The sequence below is a fragment of the Tupaia chinensis genome, unplaced genomic scaffold (assembly GCF_000334495.1).
Source record: "Tupaia chinensis unplaced genomic scaffold, TupChi_1.0 Scaffold000680_1, whole genome shotgun sequence".
Lineage (NCBI taxonomy): Eukaryota > Metazoa > Chordata > Mammalia > Scandentia > Tupaiidae > Tupaia > Tupaia belangeri.
Genome location: NW_006160204.1, coordinates 3,122,303 through 3,140,900, shown reverse-complemented (window position 1 = coordinate 3,140,900; position 18,598 = coordinate 3,122,303). Strand labels below are relative to the sequence as shown.

The 18,598-nt window shown below is 43.1% G+C and overlaps 1 protein-coding gene across 1 annotated transcript in view; it reads right to left on the bottom strand.

Moving 5' to 3' along the window:
- The window catches only part of FAT3 (FAT atypical cadherin 3), a 595,653-nt gene that overhangs the window by 55,054 nt on the left and 522,001 nt on the right, over positions 1-18,598 (bottom strand). Inside the window, 2 exon segments of the mRNA XM_027776536.1 lie at positions 1,187-1,344; positions 3,467-3,601. Coding sequence (XP_027632337.1) covers positions 1,187-1,344; positions 3,467-3,601 — 293 coding nt within the window.

The following is an 18,598-nucleotide window of genomic DNA, read 5'->3' as shown; positions in this document are numbered from 1 at the left end:
GTTATAATATCTAACGATATCAGAAGTAGGTAAATACAGGTCCATGTAGTAGTTAGGAGAAACTCTGTCACCTAATGTCCTCCAGGTTTTTCTCCTTCCTCAACTGCCTTCAGCATTAAAGCCTGGGTCGCCTAATCAACTTGGACCTGAATTATCAACCAGTAAAAGGACAGAAGCTATGAAGTTCCACAGTGGTCCCAGTTAAGTCCAAACCTTGGGAAGAAGGAAACATCCAGCCATTTCCTGTTGGAAAAGCATTCAGTACTGTACAGAGTCTTCTAAATGGTTTTGAAGAGCACTATCCAGCAACCTGGTGAGAACAGCATCAGATAGAGCCTGTTTCCCTTTTCCTCCCCATACTAGGAGGCTAAATCTAGTTTATAGATGCCCTGGATGTGACTGTCGATTAAAAATAGTTGTAGTGGCAAGATAGAGAACATGAAGTATGAGAGACTGGAGTGTGGGTCCAGGCCTGGCCACTTATTAGCTGTGCAATCTTTCCTAATAACCTCTCTGAACCTCTGTCTTCTTCTTGATCAAATAGAAATGACAATGTGTAAGAAAGTTATTACCTGTATAATAAAGATAAGTGAGACACATAAAGCTGTTAGTATTGTTGTTTTCAAGGCAGCACCAGAAGCACTGGGCTGAAGACAAATGCCAGTTTTGCTTTCCAGGAAATCTGGCTGCCTCAAGAGGGTTTCTGAGGCTGAGAAATCATTCAGTAATCAGGTGGCTTGGGTCATGATAGGGCATATGGAGTCTTCTCTACCGCAGATCTCCGACCTCCTCCCTGACCAAGAACAGAAGTCCCCACTGAAGGTCACTGGGGATAGACTCTTGCAGAAGATAATACATCCGGTCCTTTTCAAGGACCACCCCTGTTGTGGAATTGACTAGGAGATTCATTCTAATGAACCGCTGAGTGATTTCAGCTCAGAGGAGGACAGCCTTGAACCCACTCTAGAAGGAGATACCCTCCTGTACCAAGAGCCAATTTTGAAGCTGATGTTCAAAAGGAAATGGGATGCTGGCATACTTCCCAGCTCTGCTGCTGCCCCGCGGCCCTGCAGTCTGCTTCTGGTCTTCTGAACTTGAGACAAAACGATTTCGGCAGTCCCCAGTCCAACAGCCGAAACACTGACGTGAGAACTGACTGCAGAAGAAGAGAACCCATTTGAATTACCTTCAGAATGATGCAGGGATTGGCTCTGGTGTACATTATAATCCCATTGCTTTGCAGGGTTCGCAGACGCAGCGCCAGCTTAAAGTCCTCCTCTTTGCTATTTTCAGAAAGTCGGTATTTGATGTAACTGTTTCCAGCAAAGCTGAGAGACGTGTGCCCTGTAAAGACCATGACAAGAAGACACGTGTGCTTTTAACATCCAGAAATGAGCAGTGACACACAAAATCACCCAAAACCACCAAGCAAGTTGATTAAAGACCACTGGAGGTTAATGAAGGCATTGAGGAGAAGCCATTTTTGATTAAAAACAGGTTCCCCATTTCACATTATTCATAGTGAAAAAGTGATTAACCAGTCAGCTACCAAACAAATTTTGTCCCATGCAAAAGGCAACTTGGTGAATTCCATAACTTGGATTTTCTTCGTGTCATCAAATTCTGAAGTCCCATTTTCTAAAATGATCATAATGGAAAGATACCCTCTCATGCTCCCTCTATCAGAGGTACTCAAGAATGTCCAATTCCATGAAAACAAAGATGACAAAATAAATTCACGTAATTACTGAAATTTTCAAATAATAACTATATTCTCCAAGTACCCTAATGCCAAATAACCAGCTTATGTCATTTGCGCTAATGTTGTAAGAAGGTAACCAACATCAAGGCAATTTGTGTAGTTATATTTCCACTTTCCGACCATTAAGTTCAAGGTTCTTTTTATTCCCAGAATCTTTCATCCAATCTACATTGGATTAAAGCTTGCTCGCTATTTATTTATTTATTTTCTACTGCCTTCAACATGGTTTTAATAAGATAAGTAATGGCTGAAAAGTTGCCTTGCTGGAGTGAAAGGTTTGGAGTATGAACGTAACACCATTAGACAGCCAGAAGTTTTCCATACAGAAAGGGGAGGAGAGATGGGCAGAAGTGATGCCATTAGTTAGGGGACTAGGCTTTGTGGCCAGTCTTCACATCCACCTGCCATGTGTCTAGTGTTCACTGGGGTGAGGGTAGCATAATTTTTCTGGTGGTTGCTTTGGAAAGGTTTTTGCCATAGGGCTTATGTACTTGCCCAAAAGACAGAGAGAGAGAGAGGGACAGAGAGACAGAAAGGAAGAAATCTCCCCCTGGGGAGATGGCCATGCCACAATTCATTCCTGTCCATTCTCCTCTTGTGATTTTGGGCATGCACACTCATGCGGCCGGCGTGCGTTTAGGCCACCAGGTCAGGGACTTGAACCTCGGTCGACTACAGGGGAATCCAGTGACATAGCCATTATGCCAACTGCTGGTCCCAGAGGGCAACATAATTTTAAATATAAACCTTAGATGATGTGGACAAGGATCCTGGTTATTCCTATGCTTCATGGTTATCTCCATTCTTTAAATCAACTCTGAAAGATCTCTGGCTTCCCTTTTTCAGATCAGAGCTTCTCTTTGCAAAGACTCACTTTCTCGAACCAAATGCTTAGCAAAGTGGCTTCCCTATACTAGGCACAATTAAATTTTTATTCATGGAATAGTTACTTTTATCATCACTCAACACATATATCTTGGACTCCAAAATGGCAATTGGTGTGTGTTTTAAATACATCTTACAACAAACAGAGGAGTCTACTGGTATCAAAAATGAGCGACACTTGTTTTAGAGGAAAGAAGTGGTCAAGAATAAGTGAGTGAAATGAAGTATTGAAATTGAGTGAAGATACGAAAATCATCATTTGAATTAATATAACCTAAATACTGATTTTAGGTTTTCCTTCAAGCGCAGAGGTGCACACTCTCTCTGGAATGAATTCAGTTACACATTTGCAGTGGAGAGCCAGTTCTCTCAGTGCTGTAGGCTTGGTTTATTCTAAGGAAGGGCGACAGGCTTAGCAGAGCTTTCTCTTCTACCGATCTCTGTCTCATGGCCATTGATTTGTGCAGCCCCCTGAACATCAAAGGCCAGGCCACCAATAATCTGACTCCCCTACCACTCAACAACCTCCTATTTCCCATGATTTCACACTTGTAACAGCTATGTAACAACTGGAAACACATGTTGTGGTCTCCCCATTACAGAAGGAGTCCATGATGTTTACAAGCTTCTTTAGCATAGGCTACAGCTGGAATAAATCTCAAGTTAACGTGAGGGTGGCTGTTCGCTGCAGTCCACTCTGAAGGAAAATGTGCGCACACAGAAATGTCTTGTGGGAAGGACTCTAGTAATGTCATTTACTCAAGAGTGAGCGTTTCAGAAATATGAAATTAGACCCCTGTCATTCCGCCCGCTCTGCACCTGAGCACTCTCCAAGCTTCCCTGGTGGACATTGGCAGAGGAACGGTCTCCTGCTGGCTTCGTAACCCACACACTGCATGTCTCCTGGACACGGCTTCTCCACGCAAGGATCGTTGGAGCCTGGGCAGAGTCCTCCTGTGAAAAGGAGAAATAAGCGTGATCAGTACACAAAGGGATTCACCTCAAACTCCAGGGGTCACAGGAATGGTTTGAGAATTGGGCTCTACAGCTTCTAAATTGAGCAACAAAGAGGCTGCCCGGAAGCAGGAACACCCAAATAGGCTTCTCCTGGTGTGGGTTCCCATCAAATGTCCCTCTATCTTCCAAAAGCTCACTGAAGCAGATCAGGTGCAAGGAATAAACAGAACTCACATTTTTAGGCTAAAATATACTAAGGTTGCACCTGGACCAACTTTAGCTGAGAAAGTTCGCCATGCAAAGCCTCTAGTAGTGTCTGCTGGAGCAGGGAGTCGTGTGTGCAGGTGCCATTTGAACGCATCACTTGAGTTTAGATTCTTCTACACCCGCCTTCTGCCCTGAAAAACTTGGGGGTAGTCTTCAGAAGATGCTAGCTGTTGGTTTCAGAGGGGCAAACATAAAGGCATTTCTAGAAGAAAAGTATGACTGATTATAAAGTGTGAAAGCACAACTCACATCGGTTTCCTAATCCCTCCTGCTACATGCTGTTTTATTGATTAGCTGTAAATGTGCCCTACCAGTGATCAAAAACAGCAGAATTTCCTTGGCAAAGGAAGGCTTCCTTTCTACCTGTTCAGCGTTCACAGCACAGTCAGATGAAAGGTTAATCCCTCAGAAGGGAAATCCTGAAAAGCAGATTAACTGATTAAGGCAGATTCAGGACCCAAGTGAGTTATTTCAGAACTGCGCCGATGGCAAATATGGCCCCACAGAAGGAAGTGCTCTTTTCAAAGGTCTTGGATATTTCAAATGTAATTAGGCCACTTTCAACGTGGTAAGAGTTTAAGTGGTAAAAGGATTATAGAAGGGGAGACACAAATTAAAAATAACTCACAACTGAAACAGTAGTTTCCTAAGTGGGCTAGCAGTGGCCTAAAGGAGCACTCCTTCCTCGTGCACTGAGACGATGCTGGACCAGGAGAGCTTCACTCCTTGGCAGGACCTGGTCCATTACCATGTTTGTTTCCATCCCAACTCTTTCCTCATCATTAAGCAAATTGTCCCACAATGCTGTCATTTCCGTGTCCAGGAGAAAGCGGGAGTTTAATGCTAACTATGTATTTAAGAACTGTAATCCTCGAGAGGAGCGATATAAGTAGCACCAGCAAACTCAGAATTCATGAATCCTATTTTCCACTGGTTTACAGCTCAGTCATCAGAGACACTTTGGCACTGATCCAGCTTACCAAGTCTTAGAAGATGAAGGCATTTTTAACTGGAAATTTAGAGTGATCTCTCCAGGACCTAAGTACCCCGAAATATATCTTGTATTTTCTTCCCTCCAAATCTTTTCTCCTCCCATGTATTTATCCATATTCATGGAACGTAAAAGAGCTGTTTGACCATCTCACGACCTGTTCCAAGAGGGTTTTAATAACCAGTGTCTGAAGAACTTTGGGTGCATTAATTCAATAAATAATTGTTCAGAAACAATGAAGCAAGGTGGTAGGTCTGGGGATATGAAGATAAAAGGAGGAGCCAGGTGCAGGGATGACACAATGGAACCCACATGGGAAGGGTGCCAGGTTTGCAGCCCAGGGCTTCTCTGAGCACGTTGGGCATGCATGTGCCTATGATCCGGGCCAGCTGAGATTGCTTTCCGGTGGGAAGACCCTGTTGGGGGTGTCTATCTCTTGTTCTTTCTCTGTCTCCTTCTCGTCTCCCTTTTTTAATTTTTTTTATTTTTTCATCTTCTGGAGAAGATAAATAAAGGAAATGGCTCCTCCTCTCCTTGCCTTCCCTTCCCTCAGGAACCAAGGAGAAACACATGGTTATAATATAATACAATTGTTTCGATAACAATAACAAGCGCAATAAAAGTAACGAAGACAGAACAATTGTTTCCTTGGAGAATGTTTGAAATTTTTGTTTTAAAAAAAAATGTATTTTTTGGGCCAGTAGGTGGCATGGAGGTTAAAGCAGTGGATCCCACATGGCTGACTATGCAGTTCAAGTCCCAGACTCAGTGGCTTGAAAATCACACCAGGCCTGTGTGTGTGCATGCCCAAAATCCCTAGAAGAAAATGGAGAAGAGATTATGGTGTGGCCATCCTCTCTAGGGAATGATTTCTCACCCTGTCTCTGCTCTTGCCTTCTGCCTCCTGTCTCTGTGGTGAGTACATGTGCCCTATAACCAAACTTCAAAATAGTGCATTTTAAAACATTTTAATTTGCGGAAGCAGCAGGTAGCATAATGGGTATGTTAATGGACTCTAACATAGTTGATCACAATTCGAGTCTTGGACTGGGTGGCTTAAAACTCATGCCGGCTGTCTGTGTGTGTGTGTCCAAAATTCCAAGAGGAGAATGGAGGAGAAGAGATTGTGACATGGCCATCCCTCTTGGGGGATGATTTAGTACTTTCTGTCTCTCTGGTGAGTGCGCGTGTCCTATAGCAAAAATCTTTTTAAAATAACCCCATAACTTGCAATATATGTGTGTGTGTCTCTCTTATATATATATAGCTGCACATATTTATGGAGTCTGGTGTGGTTAACTCAGGCTGGAAGGATGAGATTCTTTGAGTAACAGGGGAATGAGCCAACTGTGATCAGTGGCTTTACCTCGTGGGTATCTTAATGTTTATTCACAGTAAGTTCACAAGTCTGCTGCTGACTCTGCTGTCTCCATCTGTGGTTTCATCTCAGTCTCTGATGATCTGTATACTTCTGGGCTATTCCTGAATGTTGAGCAGTAGTATACGCTCAAAAATGCAAAGTGACTACAATGCTAACCTCAGCAATATCACAAATAAATCAATCACAAAATGCACCCCATAAAACAGAAGTAACTAGTGGATGACCTGGACATTAATTTTCAATTAGACACAAAACCGTATTATACTTATTTAAGAAATTCATTACTGTCTATTTCCTAGACGTGACTTTTCCCCTTCTATTTTAGCCAGCCTATGGATACCCTATAAATTTCTATTTCTTGAGATATGGTTACTGTACAACATTCACAGTCAGTTTTGCTCTAATATAGTGGCTGTAGTGCTAGGAAACCTGGCTTTATCAAAAGTCCAGTTTACAAGCCACTGTTTTGGGCCAGCTCAAGGCTTGGTGGTTAGAGCAGCTCGATCTGCATGGCTGACTGCACAGGTCAAGTCCCAGTCCTGGCAGCCTGAGAAACGCACTGGGCATCCGCGCGTGTGTACCCAAAACCTCGAAAGGAAGTAGAAATGGAGAACGGGGGGATTGTGGCATGACTATAACCCATGCAGGGCTACTTTCTCACTTTCTCTCTCTCTCTTTCTGGTGAATACATGTGCCTATTGGTAAATTACAAAGGGGAGAAAAAAACTACTAAGCCACTGTTTCAAAAAGGAAAAGAAGGCTAGATAACTTCAGACCCATAATACCAAAACTATCCCTGCAGGAATTACGGTAGCATGCAGGAAAAAAGAACAAACCTGTAAGTACATCTAATAAAAGCTAAACACTGCATTTCAGAACAAATCCAGTAAAAGGTACTTCTGCCTTTTATTCACGTATTTTGGCCTTTTCTGTCACCAACAGCCCTGCCCTGGTAATTAGCATAGCATGTCCCCCTCTATCACCCCATCTCCTATTAGAGTTAAACGCAAAGGCACCTAAACCAGTAACCGGAGCTCAGAGTCACAGCTCTTTTTCTTCTTATTTTCTGGTGTTATAGCTCATAGTAGTTCATACATAATTGATCTCTGAACAATGTGGGGATTAGAGAGACTGACCTCTACTCAGTGGAAAATCCACATACAACTTTTGACTTCCCAAAATTTAATTACCTAATAGTGTACTGTTGACTTAGAAGCCTTAACAATAATGGAAACAGTTGATTATAAATATATATTATATGTATGTTTAATGTCTCTTATAATAAAGGAAGCTAAACTAAAATGATAGTATGAAAATTTTATGGAAGAAAAATACATTTACTTTGCTATACTGTATTTATTTATTTAAAGAATCATTTATTTAATTTTATTTACTCATTTATTTATTTTAATTTGACCAGACAGACACACACATACACACACACACACACACACACACACACACACACACACACACAGGAGAGAGAAAGAGAGGGAGAGAGAGGGAGAAAGGGAGGGAGGAAGTGAGAAAGCAAGCCACCAGGTCTGGGACTTGAACCACGGTTGGTCATGTGGGAGTGTCCAGAGCCTTAACAGCACCACGCCACCTGCTGGTCCCGATACTGTATTTATTGATACTATAAGTTTACATTGTCTGCTTATAAGGTGAATTGTCTCTGTGTCAGAACCCACATCAATATTGTTTTATATAATATCATCTTAGACTATAGATGTTATATTATTACACTAGACATAAATTTTCCAATATACTTATTGAAAAAAATTAAGTGATAAGTGGACCCATGCAGTTCAAACCCATGGTGTTCAAGGGCCAATTGTAATGACATGAGAGTCATTAATTAATGATTATATTAGTCCCTATTATGAAAAATGTAGAGTTAACAATATATTAAAAAGCACATTACTATAAATACTATAGTACCTTAAGTATATTCTAAAGTTGATAATATAAACAAATATTAGCTATATAAAAATATGTATTTCTATTCATTCCAGCAGCATGGGTTTTGATAGGTTTTCTTTTTTCATTGCTTCTTTAAATAGGCTCTTTAGGGTTCAGAGGACAGCATTTGGCAAGGGATGTATCTCTTGATGCTTTAGCGATCTTCAGGGGCCTTCCTGAGTCCCAGGCTGGGACTTGCTCAGTCATAAACTTCCAGGCTCCAGCTGCTGTTGTCAGTGTGCTCTGCTCACAGACCCAGCCTCTGTGGCTCAAGGAGTGTAAATGCAGATCAGAGTCTACAGTCCAGTGTAAATGCAACATCCTCCTTAGCTGGGGACAGATGGGATCATGTGCACAAACATAGTCTATTCCTAGGAGACTTCCAGTTACAGAAAAATGAGATCCTCAAAGCTGAACACTGCTCATATTCAATACTGTACTTCTTTCCTCTCTACAAACGAGCATAAGGAATGAGATCTCTTCTGAGATACTTATTGTCAGAGGAACTTGGCCTTTGTACACCAACTCTGAACATTATCATGTGCCCCTTGGCCTCAGATATACCCAGGTCTGGTTCCCGAGGACACCTTCCTGGGGATAATGACTCTTTTTCCAGCCAGAGCTCTGAATTATCAAGCTACATAACATAAGCATCCAGGATGCTTTCCATGAGTGCTTACATTTTTTTTGGAGGAGAGAGGTTTTTGCTATAGGGCACGTATGCTTGCCAAAAAGACAGAGAGAGACAGAGAAACAGAAAGCAAGAAATGATCCCCTGGGGGTGATGGCCCTGCTGCAATACCTTCTTCTCCATTCTCCTCTTGGTATCTTGGGCACGCACGCACACGCACGCGGCGTGAGTGTAAGCCACTGGGTCCAGGACTCAAACTTTGGTCGACTACATGGGAGTAAAGCAACATAGCCTTTACATCAACTGCTGGTCCCCTTAACTTGCTTTTAATAGAAATCATGTTTGGGGCCAAAAGGTGGGGCAGTGGTTAAGGCGCTGAACTCCCACATGGCCAACACCATGATTCGCATCCAGGCAGTAGTGGTTTGAAATTTGCACGAGGTGCATGTGCATGCATTCCCAAAATCCCAAGAGAAGGATGGGTAAGAAACTGTAGTATGGCCATCTCCCCTGGTGGGGCGGGGGGTAATTTCTTGCTTTCCCTTTTTTCTCTCTGGTGACCATACATACATAGGCAAAAACCTAAAAAAAGAAAAAAAAGGAAATCACAAGTTTATGTTACCCCCTTTTCAGAGAACTGTATATACCTATTATTGTTAGGAGCCTTAAAAAGTCCCTCTGTGGTGGCAGAAAATGCTTTATCGGCTCCTGAGTACCAACCAGTTAAGAGACAACAGTGTCAACTCCTGTTGGCTTCTAGGAGGACGTTTATCTTAGTAACTACCATTAAATAACCCAGGTTTAATTAACTTGTGCTGAGTTGGTGACCTCTTGGAGAGTGGAGACTTTCAGACCTGCATAGTTTACATTTCCAGGCATTCATCAATTGAAGCCAAAGTGAGCATGAAGGGAGAAGGGTCCATTTTACAAGCCAGCTGATGCCTTTTACTGTATGTCAGATAGGATCAGGCACTTTTAGCTCCTGTCACAATATAAAGGAGGCAGAGTAAGCTCTGTTCCCCAGCCCCGGGTCTCCTCGGGAAGGTGCAGTGTGTACTGTGAAAGGGTACTGCATGGACAAGCTGCAGATGTGGGCTTTGGCCCTGGCGAGTTGTTCGACTTATTCATTGTGTGGCCTTGAACAAGTTGCTTGACTAATAAAGATTCTTCATCACATTGTGACAATTAAATGGGTTGGTGTCCATGAATGCAACTTGTAAAGTTGTAAAAAAAAAAAAAAAATTATTGCAAGGTCTCAAAACAGAAGACACTGACTTGACTCAGCACAGGGCAGAGACCTGAACTCAGGTTAATCTCTTACTTACTTACTGGGGGGGCAGATTTGATTTCTTGATTTTTAAGTTGAGAGACGACAGTAAATACCATGTGCATTGGGGATCAGCAGTTAGCATAATGGCTATGTCGCTGGACTCCCACATAGTCGATCACGGTTAGGGTCCAGGACCAGTTGGCTTAAAACTCATGCCGGGTGCATGTGCGTGTATGCCCAAGATCCCAAGAGGAGAATGGAGGAGAAGGGACTGTGGCGTGGCCATCCCCCCTGGGGGCAGGGGATTTCTCGCTTTCTGTCTCTCTGTCTCTCTCTGTCTTGCTGGTGAGTGCACGCACCCTATAGTGAAAACCTCTCAAAAAAAAAAAATGCCATGTGCATTGGAGGCATAAAATGAGGCCTGGAGCCTTTTATTCAACACGTCACAGGGCACGTGCAGGCAGGTTAGCATCTGTACACGTTGTCTGTCTCAGCCACAGGGGTGGGTTCTTGCAGCCACAGCCACAGGTGTGGTTTCTTGCAGCCACTCCATTAGGAGAAAGGGGCCACCAGGTAGCCACTCTCTGAAAGGCTTTCTACCTTCTGAAGGTGGGAATTTAGGTCGTCTTCTACAGAGCTGACAGCAGAGATTTACTGAGCAGAATCTTCAGAACTTTGGAACATGCAGGGAGGAGAGAGGTGACCCCCTTACAGTTTAGAGGGGTCTCACTACGATGCTGCTGACCTCTCCCCCCATCTCTCCAATGTCCCCCTAGTCCCCTGGACAAATCTACACCTTTAGCTAGTTCACCAGTATCTAGCTAGGATGATTATTCTGCTGCCATGTTGAGCTGCTTCAACCTCTTGATTTATGTAGCTGCCTTGTTACACTGAAGAATCCAATAACTAATGGTAAACATTCCACACCCTGAATTCTCATGCTTTGCCAAGATGCCAAGTCTTGGCAAATGCCACATAAGTCAATAAGCTCCCTCTTACATTATGTTAAGTGAAATCAGCCAGACACAGAAAAAGAAAAAGCAAACGTTCTCAGTCATAAGTGGAAACTAAAGAAGATGACCTCATAGCAGTAGAGGAGATTAGTGGTGACCAGAGGCTGGAAAGGATAGTGGGGAGGGAGCAGAGGGAGACATTGTCTAATGGTTACAAAATTCTGGTGAGATAAGAGGAACAAGTTCTAGTGTTCTATAGCACAGTGGAGAAATGATAGTTAATGATAATTCACTGTATATTTCAAAATAGGTAAAAGAGAGGATTTTGAATGTCCCTAATACAAAGTCATGATAAATGTTTGAGATAAAGAGGATGTGAATTGTCTGGATTTGGTCATCACACATCATATTCATATACTGAAAAATCACACCATACCCCATAAATATGAATAATTACTATGTGTCAATGAAAAGAAATCATTAAAAACAAACAACAACAACAATTAATTCATGGCCTGGAAGAAGTTTTGAAACACATTCTCCTGACATCTCAACTTTGAAGTGGTCTTTTGTGGTGCTCTGAGAAGCAGAGAATCATCCAGAATGGTATTTGCTGGGCTTGGTTATAGTTTCTATATGATTTCATTAAAGGCTGAGTGGTGCAGTGTCATCGAAGACATCCTCTTTGGGCACACTTGGGTGCAGGTAGAATATGTAACAATATTAGTACACTGAGAAGCTTGGTGTCACCACAAGGGTAGGGACTTCCATACCTCTCCTGGCACTTTGGGACTTATGCATGTGGGATAGGAGAGATATGCAGAGATATGTTGGCTATGAATGAGAAACAGAAGCTTCCTAGTTCCAGGGGGAACCTGTTTAAGATTCAGAGACATCTCTGAGGGCTATTTGAAACCACTGGGATTGGTACTCAGATAACTGGCATTAACAAACCCCAGCCCAAGTGTAAACTCAATCTCAGATTTCTCTCTAATTAAAACTTTGTGAGATTTTTTTTAAGTGTCTTACTGCCTCACAGAGGTATTCGTCATTTTATCTGACAGTCTTGTCAGAAGTGCATTACGAAGACCACCTACCAGCAAGCTCCGTTTCCAACCCCCTACCATATTCTTCTTAATAATTGTTCTCTTCACCATCCAGCCTGACTGAGCTCCTTGCTATCGCCTGATGAGTGATGTTATTTAATGTTAATGCTGCATGGAGAGAGGGACCACATCAACCTCTTTCACCTGGTATCTCCAGCATCCCACCTAGGGGGTCATGTAAAATGGTATTCAGTTAAACAAAAGGATGCCCAACATCTCTGGACCTTTCTTTTCACTGCTTCCTTTGCTTAAAATATATCCCTTAGGGCCAGTTGATAGTGCAGTGGAGGCACAACTGGGCCCACGTGGGAGGGTTCCTGGGTTTGGGTTCTGGCCCCTCCCTGAGCACACTGGGTACACACATGCCTATGGTTTGAGCCAGCTGGAACTGGGGCCGGACCATGGTGTCAAGGCCTTGTTGGGGGCTCCTCTCTCTCTTTCCTTCTTCCTCTCTCATGTAGTAAGTAAATAGGTGGAGTTTAAAAAATGCATTCCTTTGGGTCAGCAGATGGTGTGGAGGTTAAGGCACTGGAACCCATATGGTTGACTCTATGGTCTAAATCCCAGAACTGGAGGCTTGAAAAACATGCCAGGTGCATGTGTGTGCATGCCCAAAATCCCAAGAGGAGATCACCCTGGGGAAGTAATTTCTTACTTTCCGTCTCTCTCACTATATCTCTCTGGCAAGCACATGCACTCTATGGCAAAAATCTAAAAAAATATACATACATAAAGATGCATTCCCAGCCTGGCAATTATGTTACTTGTAACTCTTTATAACATATATTTGTTAACTGCCAAGGAGAAAAGAAACGTCTGCTCTTGGCTAGAAAAAGAGGATTCAAGGGGGCATATCCACCATTGTCAGATATCTGGAGGGAGCCTGTAGAGGAGCCCAACAGGCCAGGTTCTATGTGGCCGTAAAGGACAGAGCTGGGTGATGGCGCAAGGAAATGGATGTTGGTGCACTCTAAATCACCAACTATCATCTCAGGGCTGCCTTAAGAGCTTTTGGCACTGGTTCTCAAACCTTGGCTGAATCGCTACACCAGGAATACAGTGAATTCAGTGGGTGGGGCAGGACTGGGTGACTTACAAGTGACTTTCACATCTGCGCAGAGGTAGTAAAGTACAGGGAATATGAAATGCTATAAGACAGGCAAGTGTGAATCAAGTGTTTCGGCCATTGGTAGCTCTGTGACCGCAAGAAAGCCAAGTAACTTTGACAAGTCTTGGTTTCCTTAATTTTAAAATAAAGTTAATAGTACCTACTCTTTGATATTATTGTGAGGATTAAATGCAATTATAAATGTATGAAAAATAGCACAGTAATTGCTCACTGTCAGTTATGTTTGTTTCTGCCTTGATATGTGGACTAAATTGCAGTTTCTCACCTTCATGCCTTAGTTCTTATACTCCTCAGCCTGGAACCCTTCATCCTAATAAACGACTTAATTCTCAGCCTCCTTTCGAACCTCCTCAGGCAGTATCACCTCCAATGTTGTAGTCTTCCTCTTAATATCCTGAGATAACCCTTATGAGAGTGCTGTCTTGGGCTGGTGGAAGGTACTGCTGCTCTTTTTTTCAAAGATATTTATTACCATAGGGTGCGTGCACTCACCAGAGAGATGGATGGAGAGAAAGTGAGAAACCACCTCCTGGCAGGATGGCCATGCAGCAATCCCTTTTCCTCCATTCCCTTCTTGGGATTTTGGTCACAAACGCACATGCATCCAGCATGAGTTTCAAGCCTCCAAGTCCGGACTCGAACCAAGGTTGGCCATGTGGGAGTCCAGAACCTTAACCATCGTGCTACCTATTTGTCTCTGTCCAGCACAGTGCTTCACCGATGGTAAATTCCCATTCATGTGGGCCTTCTAGGTTCTATGCTGTGATCCTATGAATGAAAACTTGACGAATCAGGCATCCACTTCTGCTGTTACTACCATAAATACACTGATCTAAAACTCTGATGGTCTCAATGGGAATCCATTTTCCTGCACAAATATCTTTGTCATGCTCTTGAGAAGTCAATAAAATCTTTGAAATGCAGGTTCAGTACAGCCTCTCAAGCTGCCTGGGCACCCTTTCCTATCATTTCCTCTATCCTATTGGGGTTCAAGAGCTATCATTCTCCTTTCGTTTAAGTTGGTGTCAGGTTTTCCTGACAATGTGCCAATGTGCCAATGTTCACTGAACACCTGAGTTCACCAAGAGCTGTTTTATGACCTCGGAACTGTGTGTCTCATGAATTTCTGTACAAATGTGATACTTAATAGTGGGTGGAATTTACTGAGTTTATGTGGCACAAAAATTCGATTCTGCTTTCATGTTGTTAAAACAACTCAGCATTTTGGTTCAAGATGCTAATGATGATAATCAGACCCAAAAAATCTGCATGAAAGAAAGATAAGCTGGAAATGAGGAGGAAAATAGAATGCTGAAGTCAAACTGTATAAATTACTACATAGTGCAGAGTGGATGGCTACCTCTATTTGTCAAGTTAATTATTCCACCAAGTGATGGGCAAGCCCATTTAATGAATCTGCGACCTCTGAATGAACAGGAACAGCCAGTACTTATCTGTGTATGTGTATGTGTGCACACAAGTATGTTTGGATGTGTGCCTTTGGTGGTGGGCTACACTTATTAAATTCAATGACTACTCCTCTCCAACAAATGACAAGATAGCTAAAAATGACTAATGCTTACCTTAACAATTCTTTTCTATATTTTTATTTAAAAAGGAATTTTAGAAGAAGTGAGAAAGCTATCATTATTACAACAAAGAGCTTGCTCCCTGAACTCGGAGGCAATTCTTTTCTCTTTATCTTGCTGTGACAGTTTTCAAAGTCTGATTTCCTGACTCCCAATATTAGAGTCACACAGGCTGCAAGGATAGGCCAGACCTACTGTTCCTATCTGAATGTGGGTCTCAGCAATGGACATTTCTAGCAAGCCCCAGGCACACAGAACTTTGAGAGAATCTCTGCCCCTCTGTGATCAACCCAAGGCTGATGACCAGTCTGCTGGAATGGGGTTGAGCACTCTCATAGAGTACAAAGCACTGGGTTACAGTTCACATTAAAGAATGAAAGAGTTGCTCCTCTTCTTTTGGTAAAGTTTATTCTTTCTTCCATGAGTGAGAGAAGCAGACAGAGACAGAAAGACAGGACCCCCAACAGGGTCTTGATGCCATGATTTAACCCAGCCTCTGCCAGCCCCAGATCATGGGCACTTGTACACCCAGCATACTCTGAGAGGTCTCTCGACATGAACTCAGAATCCTCCCCATGTAGGCCGGCCTCACAAATAGTTATGTTTTACCACTGTGTCACCATCTGGCTTTAAGAGTCCCTGTTCTTTTCTTTTTTTGAGAGTTTTTTTTTTTTTTTTTATAGCTATAGGGTGCGTGCGCTCGCCAGAAAGACAGAGAGAGACAGAGAGACAGAAAGTGAGAAATCACCCCCCAGGGTGGATGGCCACATGGTGATCCCTTCTCCTCCATTCTCCTCTTGGGATCGTGGGCATGCACACACACCTGCCTGGTATGAGTTTAAGCCACTGGGTCCGGGACTCGAACTGTGGTCAACTACATGGGAGTTCAGAGACATAGCCATTACACTAACTGCTGGTCCCAAGAGTCCCTGTTCTTAAGCTGTAGTAATAAAATAGGGACCCCCAAGGCATTGTTATTAAACCTACATGTCACTCTCACCAGCTGTCTGGCTCTCGGCAAGAAACTTATCTACTACATTTATAAACTTGAGATTATCATATATCACTTGATAAAGATAGAACTGGGTTAGATGATGTTTTTAATTCCCTTTACTGCTAAAATCTAGAATTTCATTTTATTTATTTTCTTTTTCTTTTTTTGGAGAGGTTTTTGCTGTAGGGCGTGTGTGCTTGCCAGACAGACAGAGAGAGACATAGAGACAGAAAGCGAGAAATCACCCCCCAGAGGGGATAGCCATGCCACAATCCCTTCTCCTCCATTTTCCTCTCAGGATCATGGGCACACACACACACACACACACGCCCGGCGTGAGTTTAAGCCACTGGGTCTGGGATTCGAACCGCGGTTGACTATGTGGGAGTCCAGTGACATAGCCATTACACTAAGTGCTGGTCCCTAGAATTTTATTTTACAGCTTAATTATAAGAGTGACTTGAAGGTAAGAAGAGGCTGAAATCTTGTCCTATGCACAAAGCTCTTACTGAGGAAATGCTTGCTTCTTGCGATGTCTGGGGGCTTTGGTAGTCTATGTTTATTGGGAATAGAAAGGCTTATGGGAACTAGAGAACAGGAGTTCTGAGCCAAGACATTAACTTAAAACTTACTGCATTTAAAACATTAGTATCTTTTGAAAAATGAACACCAAGCTCCTCCATCCCTGACACAAAAATCTCACTCCAAATCCCTCCTTCATAAAAAGTCTGCAAAGCCTGACCTCCCTGTCTCTTTCTGATGAACTTATACTCATCCCCTGAAGATCCAGGAGTCTCTGTGTAGATTTTGGCCACAGGAAGGACTCTGTCCTTTCTACTTTCTCATATTTATTAGGTTGTCAGGAAAGTTATGAAGTATTTTTCTATGCAAAACATGTTCCTGACAACCATTTATAAATATATATATATATATATATATGTATATACACACACACACACACACACATATATATATATATATTTAAAGAGAGATTTTTAGTGTAGGATGCGTGTGCTTGTTAGAGAGACAAAGCAAGACAGAGAGACAGAAAGCAAGAAATCACCTCCTGGGGGGGAAATGGCCATTCTGCAATCCCTTCTCTTCCATTCTCCTCTTGGAATTTTAGGTATGCACACACTTGCACCTGGCATGAGCTTTAAGCCACCGGGTCCGGGACCTGAACGGTGGTCAACTACACGGGAGTTCAGCGACATAACCATTACGCCATTTGCTGGTCCCATCAACAACCCACTATTATGGCACTATTAGAACAAGTAGGCATTTACAAGCTAAGTTACAATTGCCAGCTCCTAAGGGCAGAGGCTGCATCTTCACTTTGACTCTTCAGGGCCTACATCATCCATTGCTACCTCCACAGATTTTTACTGTAAGAAATGATTTCTCAAAGCATAAAGATTAATAGCTGGTATAATTCCTCCTGCAGGGTTTGCCCTGAACCCCCCTCAAAGGCTGCTGTGAATCATGCGCAAAGGCTCTAGCAGAGTTTGCCTACAAAGGAAACCTAGGTAAGGCCCAGACAGCTAGCATCATCAATTCTGCAAGTTGGTGATGTCTGCCAGAAATGCATTTCATCTGGCATGCATGCTTTATATTACCTTGCAGCTAATTTACATATCCAACAGGTCTGGACATTGCTGCATCTGCCTAATGAAAACATAGCCTGAATTCACGAGGTATCATAGTGAGAGGCTGGCACTCTTCTGAGCTGCTTGGAAACTGTCAAAATGCCTTTTTGGAGGGAGCTTGATTACAAGGGCCTCCCCACTGATGAGTTCATTCTCTAAGTTTCAACCCAAACCTTTTTACAAAAGAAGATGCCAGGAGCCCTGCCTGTCCCCAGTCACCTAAAGGGATGTTCTACATGTGGCCTCCCTTCTGGCCACAGTCCCTTTAGACCAAGTTGACACCGGCTAGTAAGCTCAACGAGTACTTTTAGAAGAAGACATGGGTTTGTGGCTCCGCATGTCAGAGAGAGGAAAAGAGGGGAAGAGCAATGTTTCTCGCTTTTTTAAAGAGCAATGTTTCTCACTGACACTCAGGGCATGTGACTGTGCCGCCATGGCCTTCGACTAGTAAAGCTCAAGGTTCAATGACTCTAGTTACATCAGAGAGCACAAACCACTCCATCCCTGCTGCTTTGAGGGCTGAACCCATCTCTTGACTGTGCTCTTGGACATCTGGCCCCTGTTTCTCACGGCAACAAATCAAACCACCCTTGCCCTCGGCAATAGCTTCCTAACTTGTTTCCCTGCCTCTAGCCTGGCCCCTCTAATCCATTCCTCCTTGCGGCCAGCACGCCCTTTGTGAAAGACAGATCTAATCCTGTCACTTCTCTACTGTAAATCAGCCAGTGCTGCCTACTGCCTTGAGATAATTTCTAAATTCTTTATCTTGGCTAATGACCCTTGGGTGGTCACCAGGCCTTTTTTCAAGTCTCATTTGTCATCACTGCTCCTCTCCTTCCAGTGAGAGGAAAGTACTTTCAATCTTCCCAGCGTGGGGTCCTCTCTTGCCTGTAAGCCTTCCTCCTACCCCTTGCCTGACATGTTTTCCCTATTCTCCCTGAATTCCCACTTAATCTTTATATCAGCCTACAGGATATTCCCTTTAGGAAACTGTCCCTCTTGACTGGGTCCTCCCAAAGGACTTTGAACTTCCTTTCCTTTCCTTTCCTTTCCTTTCCTTTCCTCTCTCTCTCTC